At 48.8% G+C, this 9,745-nt stretch overlaps 1 protein-coding gene across 1 annotated transcript in view; it reads left to right on the forward strand.

Annotated features, from left to right (window-relative positions):
• Nucleotides 1–5,630, forward strand: part of LOC147736731 (uncharacterized) — a 94,844-nt gene extending 89,214 nt beyond the window's left edge. The window contains 2 exon segments of the mRNA XM_086952685.1: nt 2,469–3,706; nt 3,708–5,630. Of these exon segments, the coding sequence (XP_086808811.1) occupies nt 2,469–3,706; nt 3,708–3,950 (1,481 nt within the window). The 3' untranslated portion in view covers nt 3,951–5,630.
• The last annotated feature ends 4,115 nt before the right edge of the window (nt 5,631–9,745 follow it).

The following is a 9,745-nucleotide window of genomic DNA, read 5'->3' on the forward strand; positions in this document are numbered from 1 at the left end:
TTTGACACAACTGGCTGATCACTCAGCTGGGGTAAGTCGGTGTAACCACCTCTTACTTAGGTACAGTATGTCTGTGCCTAACCCTAAACTGGACACATATGTTCCTATCAGCCACTCCTATGGAAGGCCTCATCAATCCTGGAGGCAGAGTGCTTGGAAATATGTGAGATGGTGCTCTGGCATGAGCTGAGCCTGTCTGCAGCTGTCGGGAACAACTCCCTAAGCTGGTCCGGGATATTGCCATACCATATACTCTTAAGTGCATTATAATCCTCGCGGTTAAATGCTAACTTTGGTTTGGCTTTATCAAAACATGTCGAGTAAGGTGTCATACGAATTGGAATACTATCCCCTCGCCAATTCTGGCGACGGGGATAGCATTCCACCCTTCTAGAGGGACACGACATGTGCGTAGCCTTAACCCCGGTTAAAGTTAAACAGAGCCTCAGCTTCACAAAATGGACGCTGCCACCACAGACACAAGTCTGGCCTCCTGCTGCTGACCGAAACTCGGCAGATGGTGGCCTGGACAAAGGGTTTCCTGCCTTGGGAGGTGCGAGCACCACCCCAGACAGGATTTTGTGTATTGGGTAGGACAGGGCTGAATAGAATCAGACATGCCCGGGGCACACAAGGTGTCCCCGTGCATAGGCCAGCCCAAACCGGTTCTGGGGCCTTCCAGCCCCAGTCCTGGCGCGGAGCTGGACAAAGGAAAGGGGGTGTAACCGCCCCCCTTCCTGGTTCCTCCCAGAGGAGGGACCTAGTAGGTGATCCACCCCCTAGATTGGAATAAGAGGGGGAGCAGTGCCATTGCACAGCAGATCATCCCGAAATCAACTTAAACTAAGAAGAAGACTGGACTTCGACATTCTGCTGCACAGAAGACTGAAGAAGAATCTCCCTTGTGGCCAAGGAGTGACCACCCTGTGAACACAGGTACCAACCAGCAACTCGACGTCTGCTTTGCCGCCGCCTCCCGCCGGAGCCCGAGCCCAGAGCCCGACAAGAACCAGATTCCCAGACCTCTCAGAGCCCGATCCACAGTCCCTGCAAAGAAGGGACCCGTGGAGGCACCGAGTGACGTGGGACCGGACCTCTTGAAAGACACCCGAAAAGCTGACTGCGCAGCTTCTGAGGCATCCTCGACGTTGTGCTTTGGGGATTGAGAACCCCCACCACCGAGCAGCCCTTGCACCGAAGATCAGCCCTCCAGCATCTCCACGATCTGCGTGGGGCCCTTTTGCATTGTGCCACTCGACGCGCCATCCCGGCCACTAGCCACGCGGCCAGCGGCCAACTTGGCGACGAACCCGAAGATTTAAACAGCAGGTCTGGTTGCTCCAGACCTACCCAAGCTCCTGTGAAAAGGAGCACCCGCTCTGACCTTGCTGGTCCGAGTGAACAGCATCTTTCAACTTCTGCGTGGCTTGCATTTGCCAAGGCCTGTTTGCTCCGATCAGGTCGCCGACACCGCCAACAGCGAGAAGCCTACGTGGGACAGCTCGTGACCGACTCCTGGACGTCCTCGACCCCGGGTATCCACGTGGCTGCAGAAAGAAGCTACCCGACAACGCCTGTTTGCACCCGACATCGCCTGGTTCCAATCTGGTTCCACGGTAGTCACTGGCTAGTGACTTTGAACACTGTCCCCTCTGCTTTCAGGTCTTCAACTCTTCAGATCCACCCTTGGATCCACCGGAACTCTTCTCATCGAGCCGCCTGCAGCATCTTCAGCTCCAAGCACCATCGACCAGCGTGACGAAACCCGACACATCTTCGACCCTGTGCACCCGCTTCCTGTGGGTGAGGTAACTCAGCTCCGCCGGTGCTCCTGCACTGGTACACATCCCAAGGGCCTGTGTTTTAAGTTTCAGCTCCGTAGGTCACTCGGAAGGTTCCTAACTTTCTAACTTTGTGCTTTTTACGCACCATAGACTTTGTATTGAGAAGTGCGTGCACTTTGAACACTGCACCCGAGTCCCGTGGGCCTTTCCCGACTTAGTTAACTCCAGTCTCGAATAGCTCCAGCGATTCCCAAGGCCCTAGGCCTCTTCACTTTCCTTTAGGTATCTCTTATACCACTTATTTAGTATATGGTTTAGGTGGCCCCTAGGGCTCATCCATATTGTGCAACTTTTGTGTATTTTAAACTGTCTTGTGATTTAACGCTTGTGCTTCTGTGCTCATAAAGAGTCCAGGGGATTTTAATAGTTAATAAATCAATATATATTTTCAATATATATCTGTGTGGTGTCCCTTTCATTTGGTATTCAAGGGGGTTGTGTATGGTATAACAGCTGGCTTCACATGCCTTTCAGAGTTTAGCCTAAGACTGCTTTGTCCACGTTACCAATAGGATAACTGGTCTACAAGGTTGAATTACAACCATCATCATAAGGGTTGCTTGGCATGGTACAAAGTGATCACTAGAACTAGTGAGCATTATATACCAGGCCAACTTCTCACAGAGACACTTCTTGTGAGGCACAAAAAAGGACACACCAGCCTCAGGCCATATCCCTGCGGAACGTGTAAAAAGTGTTTCACTCAAAAGGCAACTTTTTTACAGCATCAAAGAACACACACTGGAGAGAGGCCTCATCACTGTACAGTGTGTTCCAAGCGCTTTGTTCATAAGAACAGCCTTGTACGGCATCAACGCGTACACACAGGAGAGAGGCCTCATCAAAGCGTACACACAGGAGAGAGGCCTCATCAAAGTGTACACACGGGAGAGAGGCCTCATCAAAGCGTACACACAGGAGCGAGGCCTCATCAAAGTGTACACACAGGAGAGAGGCCTCATCAAAGCGTACACACAGGAGAGAGGTCTCATCAAAGCGTAAACACAGGAGAGAGGCCTCATCAATGCTCTGTATGTGCAAAGAGCTTCACTCAAAAGAAAATTCTTCTTCAGCATCAACGCATACACACAGGAGAAAAGCCTTTTCGCTGCACCTTGTGTGAGAAGAGCTTCAATCATAAGGGAAATCTACGAACGCACCAACTAATACACACCGGAGAGAGACCTTATCGCTGCACCATGTGTGAGAAGAGCTTCATTCAAAAGGAAAATCTACTACAGCACCAAAGAAAACACACAGGGGACAAACCTTATCACTGCACTGTGTGTTCAAAGCGCTTTTCTTGTAAGGGGACCCTTGTACGGCATCAAAGCATACACACAGGAGAGAGACTTCATCATTGCACTGCGTGTTTCAAAAACTTTTCACGGAAGAGAAACCTTGTACTGCATCAAAGAACTCACACAGGAGAGCGGCCTTATCGTTGCACCATGTGTGAGAAGAGCTTCATTCAAAATGAAAATCTACTACAGCACCAAAGAAAACACACAGGGGAGAAACCTTATCACTGCACTGTGTGTTCAAAGCGCTTTTCTTGTAAGGGGACCCTTGTACGGCATCAAAGTGTACACACAAGAGAGGGACTTCCTCATTGCACTGTGTGTTCCAAAACCTTTTCTCAGAAGGCATACCTTGTACTGCATCAAAGAACTCACACAGGAGAGCGGCCTTATCACTGCACTGTATGTGCCAAGAGCTTCGCTCAAAAGCATATTCTCCGTGCGCATCAACGCACACACACAGGAGAAAAGCCTTATCACTGCACCATGTGTGAGAAGAGCTTCAGTCAAAGGGCAAAACTTGTTCAGCACCAAAGAAAACACACAGGGGAGAAACCTTATCATTGATTGCACTGTGTGTTCAAAGCGCTTTTCTTGTAAGGCGACCCTTGTAAAGCATCAAATGGTACACACTGGAGAGAGGCCGTATCACTACACTGTGTGTTCCAAAACCCTTTCACAGAAGAGAAACCTTGTACTGCATCAAAGAACTCACACAGGAGAGAGGCCTTATCTGTGCATTAAGTGTTCCAAGCGCCTCGTTTATCAGGGATACCTTGTATGGCATCAAAGCGTACACACATGAGAGAAGCCTTGTCACTGCACTGTGTGCGAAAAAAGCTTAAATCAAAAGTCAAGTCTCGTAACACCAAACACACAGGAGAGAAACCTTATCACTGCAAAGTGTCTTCCAAGCGCTTTTCTTAGAAAGAAAGGCCATGTATGGCATCAAAGTGCGCACACACGAAAGAGGCCTTATCACTGCTCAGTGTGTGGGAAGAGCTTTACTGGTAAGGCGCATCTTCTACGGCCCCGAAGTTTACACTCCAGGGAGAGGCCTAATCACTGCACTGTGTGTGAGAAGAGCTTTACTCGAAAGGCACATATGCAACGGCACCAAATAATACACACTAAACTGAACCCTAGCACTGCACAGTTTATGCCAGGAACTTCACTCAAAACAACGTTTCTACAACACGAATTAATACAAACAAGATGGATCCATTTTCACTGTAACAATCTTATGTCCTGCTTACCCCAAAGTAAGTTTTACGGGAATGTTGTAATTTAGCGAGGGCTTATAGTCAAAATGCCTAATGGCCAGTGTTCCCTGTAGGGAGCGTGCATTTAGTGTAATAACCCTGAGTGCGCAAACTCCGTTGCGAAGCGCATACACATCACTGAGGCACCATTGCAGCTCTTGCTTTTAAAAATCGAGCAGCGTGGAAAAAAAGATCTCTTGCGTGAAGGAGCACAGAGAGCAGATCTTGGGCCTAGCAACATACCACGGTGGAAGAGAGGAGAACGTTGCAGCGTGCCTCTTAAACTGCAGTGTATCGGATTGCCGAGGGTCACAAGTTGTGCAGCATCTTTCTTCTTTGCATGCTGTTTGCTGCACTAGTTTCTGAGAGAGGCTGCAGGGCTTTACAGGCAGCAGTGGCTGTCCGGGCATGATCCGCACCCTGCAGATTAATTTATTTTAAAAGTCCATGCACTAATTAGCATTGTTCGGTATTTAAGGGCATTATGTGCGGCATACTGATGTTTAAGTCCCAGCTAAAAGTGTTCAAAAGGCAAGCACTCCGTGCATAATGGTACGCCTGTGCTAAATTTATTTATAGAAGTCATTTCTGACCCTGCCGCAAGCATGCCAAGTCCTATGTGCCCCCAGTGAGGCAGCATCATTAAGATGAGTAATTTTCCCATCCTAGACCTGGGCTCTGTAATTGCAGTTCTGGTCACCTGTGAAGCGTGATTGCGAGCAGCCGTACAAGAATGTAAGGAGATATGATCGGTAACCAATCACATCCTTGTGTTATTTCTTTATAAATGTTCTGAGTCTTTCTCACTGCTAGTTGATTCTATTGTACCAACCAAATATAGGATTCATTTACCACCTCACTCACGCCATTACATGAGGGCACAGCCGCAACGCTTTCACACCGTCTTACAAAACACACACTAAACTACTACTTACACGTCACAACAACTTTTAGCTCACAGCTAGGGCTCTCAGCACAGCCCCCTATTCTTAGATGCCAAAGTCCCTACTCGCCTCTCGGAACGGACTTGCTTCCGTCTTCAGCCCAGGTGCTGCTTGCTCTTTTTGGTGCGTGATCACCGTTGGAGCTGCAAAAAGAAACATGGCTCTTTTCCCTTCCCATCATACCTTTTATCACATATGTTTGAGAGTTAGTAGTTTAACTGTAGTTATTGCAGATGTATGTAGACCTCTTTTCCTCAATAAATCCTGCTGTATCTTGCATTGCAATGGGTTCGAGTCAGCATTCTGTGCATTTAAGATCCCCTCCTATAGGGCTCACATTTATTTTTGTGTCGCTCAGTAAGCTCTAGAGTGCTCAGGCTTCGGTAGTGAAGAGTGCTTCCGCAACCAACTACAAAGCAGCAAACCCACTGAGCAGCCCCTTATCTATGAGTGCCGCCAGATATAACTTGTTTTACCTCCTGTAAGGAGTAAGTACTGTGTCCAGACTGATTTTTTTTAAATGTCTTTTTTCATCCCAGTTCTGTTTTGCTTTCCTCATTCGAAGAATGCAAAATAAAACCAGACTTAGGGCAGGATGTACTAGCATCAGGAATACCGATTTCCTATTTGCGATTCTCTGAGTCGCAATTTGGAAATTGTAATTCCTAATGTATGAAACTCTTTTGAGTTTCATTAGCGATTGCTAACGACATTCAAATAGACCTACCACATGCATATTAGTGTGGTAGGTCACAATTTGAGACCCATTAGGAATCACAGCCATCACAGAGATGGCAGCCTGCTGAGGTCAGCTGGTCACAATGTCTATGATTGGGTTTTAATAAAGCAGTCTGTTTATTTTTTTTTAATGCAGCCTGTTTTTCTTTAAGGATAATGGGATGCATTTAAAAAGAAAAAAAAGAAGCTTTTTCGTTGAATTTTTTAAGAGTAGACAGTGGGGTCCGAGGGACAGCCGCCTGCTCTTAAAAATATTTGTTTTCCTTTCTTCAAAGGACCCGTACCTATTTGCAAATGGGTTACCACCTCCTTCAGGGAGTCAGTAAAACTTAACCTTCATTCGGTCGCAAAACTTTCATACAGCCCATTCAGATTCCGTAATTGGAAGAAATGCCGTAAACACGCCCCATTTAAATACCAAATCGCAAACACTAATTGCAAGTAGGTAGCGTGTTACTGAATCACAGTTTGTATTAGGTACATTTGTAAAAGCATTTTTGTGGTTGGACGTTTCCGACTGCAAAAATGCTTCGTACAAGTGGCCCCTAATGATTTACTCCCCCAGCAGGAGAACTAGCCAATAGGGCTCTAAACTAATGGTGCAGCGCCCGCTTTGCACGTGTGCAGCAACAGCGGTGGCATGAGCACCGGCAAAGGTTTTTTTTTAACAAATGAATCACTGCAAGCATTCATTTATTTGTGCTCCTCTTGATTGCAGATGTCTCTTTCAGTCTTAGGCTTGGAGATAATATTTTGTTTGAAGTCCATGTTTGTGTTTTCCCAGCGGACGGCAGATGCTCCTGCTGTTCTTGGTCCATTCATCACACTCTCCTGCTGGTGCTTGGTGACTCTTCATGCTTCTGTGCGCTTTACCATTGGTGCAGCAGGTGCAGTGGCACGGGGACCAGGGTTGTGAGGGGCCAGTTGATCCTGTAAATTACTGTATATTAGCAGCCCAACAACAGTCAAATTGGTGATTTCCTTTGCTTGCACCTGAGCTCATGGCATCCTGGTCTTTCCGCAAATATGCATAAACCCGAGCAGGACGTTCCTGCTAGCACTGATGGAGGGCTGTACGTTTTGGAAGGAGAGTCGATCTCTCAGGACCATGCTCAAATAAAATGATAATTATTACGAGTCTCTGCACTGCCGACGCCTTAGAGGCAGGAACCCTTAGTCTACCTCTTCTTGGTTCATGCGGGACTTCATTCTCCCTAAAATAAGGTTCCTGTGTGTTTCATTTAACAATACAGTTTGCTCCGCCCTGACTCCTTCGGAAGCGGACGCTCCACACATCCCCTGGTCCCACCTGGGTATCGTTACGCTGCTGATTTAATCAACTACAGAAATTAAATTGTGCTGCCTGCGCTGCTCGCATTACCTCCCAGCGAGTATCACGCTCGATCTTCAGCTTTTGTTGTTTTTTGCCGATCGCTTTGCCTGGCTTTAATTTGCTTATTTTAATAAAATTGCCTCCATATTTACTTACTAGGGCTGTATTAGTATTAATTTACTTTGCCTGCCAAAGTGCATTAGTGTGTAGCCTGCCGACAGCGTTACCCGGTTATCTGTCCCGGTTTCGCTTTTCCAGCCATCTTGTTGTTGTTGTTCATAGGAGCCCGTCCCCTCCACCACGAGCCCGCCTCCCAGCTGCTCCTCCCTAGCCCCTCCACCCCTCCACTATCCACATATGACAGATGGTTCCGCGCGGAGCGTTCACGCCCAGCGGTCGCGCCCCATGCGCGCCGAAGGTGCGCCAAAGGTAAGCCCGTCTACGCCCGTCCGCGCCTGGACCGCGCCCAGCGCCAGACCCCCTGGCCCCCGCAAAAGCCATTCCACCCGCATTACTTATGCCGCCGCTACTCTCCTTGCCCTCAACCCCGGCCGCAAGCCACAATTCTGCGTAGCTACCCCAGGACACACCCACGGACCTTTCGCTTGCCACTCCTGCAATTTCGCCTGCATCAGGACCCATGCCAAATCCTCCCCCTCCAAACACAGCTCCGATTCCGACCACCTGAAATGCATCCTGCTGAACACCCGCTCGGTCCACAGACACGCCACCGAACTCTGGGACCTACTCGACACTACATCACCGGACGTCGCCTTCCTTACAGAATCTTGGATGAACGCCTCATCAGCACCCGACATCGCCATAGCCATCCCGGACACCTTCAAGATCATCCGAAAGGACCGCACCAACCAAACAGGGGGAGGCATCGCCATCGTCCATAAGAACACCATCCGAATCACGACCAGCTCCGACGATAACCTCGCTAACGCCGAACACCTTCACTTCCAGATCCACGCCGACCCCAGAACCACACTTAGAGGCACCCTCATCTACAGACCACCAGGATCCCGCACTCAATTCAACGAAGACATCACCGACTTCATCAGCCCACATGCCCTCACCTCCGAGAATTACATTCTACTGGGAGACCTCAACTTCCACCTGGAACTCAAAAATGACAACAATACCACCACCCTTCTGGGTAACCTGGCCAACCTTGGACTCAATCAACTTGTTGACACCCCCACCCACTTAGCCGGACACACGCTCAATCCTATTTTCACCTCCAGCAAACACATCTCCTTCGATCACACCACAGCTCTTCAAAAAAACCACGACCCACATCCCGCCTCAACCTATTCCTCGAAGAAACTGGAACAAAATCACCACTGACCAACTCTTCACATCACTTAACCAAAACCCTCCCGCCATACCATTGGACCCAAATCAAGCTGCCACTAATTTCACACAATGGATCACCCGCAGCGCTGACGAATTAGCACCCTTTAAACACCGTCAGATCAAACCAGGTAACAAAAAGGCCCCTTGGTTCAGCGATGACCTTAAGAAATCCAAGAAGTTACGCCGTACCCTCGAGAAAATTGGAGACAAAACCCAACCACTGCCAACCTGATCGCCTTCAAGGACTCGATCCGCAAACACCACCAATTGATCCGTTCCTCCAAGAAATCAGCATTCAAGGAGCGACTCGACAACAATGCCCACAACAGCAAGGAAATATTCAACATCGTCAAAGAATTTACCAACCCCACCGCCGGCAACAACGGCATCACTCCTTCCCAGGACCTCTGCGACTCCCTATCATCTTTCTTCCACAACAAAATAGCCGACATTCATAACAGCTTCGTAAACTTGTCCGAAGAACAACCCACCCCACCCAACTGCGAACCTAAACAACGCTCTCACAACCTTTGCGCCTGGAACCCAATCACGACTGAAGACACCATCCGCCTGATGAACTCCATCAACTCGGGATCGCCAACTGACCCTTGCCCCCACCACATTTTCAGCAAAGCAGACTCCATCATCGCACCCCATCTCCGCGACGTCATCAACTGTTCCTTCAACTCCGCCACCTTCCCGGAAAGCTGGAAACACGCCGAACTCAGCGCCCTTCTGAAGAAACCCACAGCGGACCCCTCTGAACTTAAGAACTACCGCCCGATCTCACTCCTCCCCTTCCCGGCCAAAGTAATCGAGAAAGCCGTCAATAATCAACTTTCTGCCTTCCTTGAATTCAACAACTCCCTCGACCTTTCACAGTTCGGATTCCGAGCCAAACACAGCACCGAAACCGCCCTCATCGCAGCTACAGACGACATCCGAAAACTACTGGACAACG

This window comes from Lissotriton vulgaris, chromosome 1_2 (assembly GCF_964263255.1).
Source record: "Lissotriton vulgaris chromosome 1_2, aLisVul1.2, whole genome shotgun sequence".
Lineage (NCBI taxonomy): Eukaryota > Metazoa > Chordata > Amphibia > Caudata > Salamandridae > Lissotriton > Lissotriton vulgaris.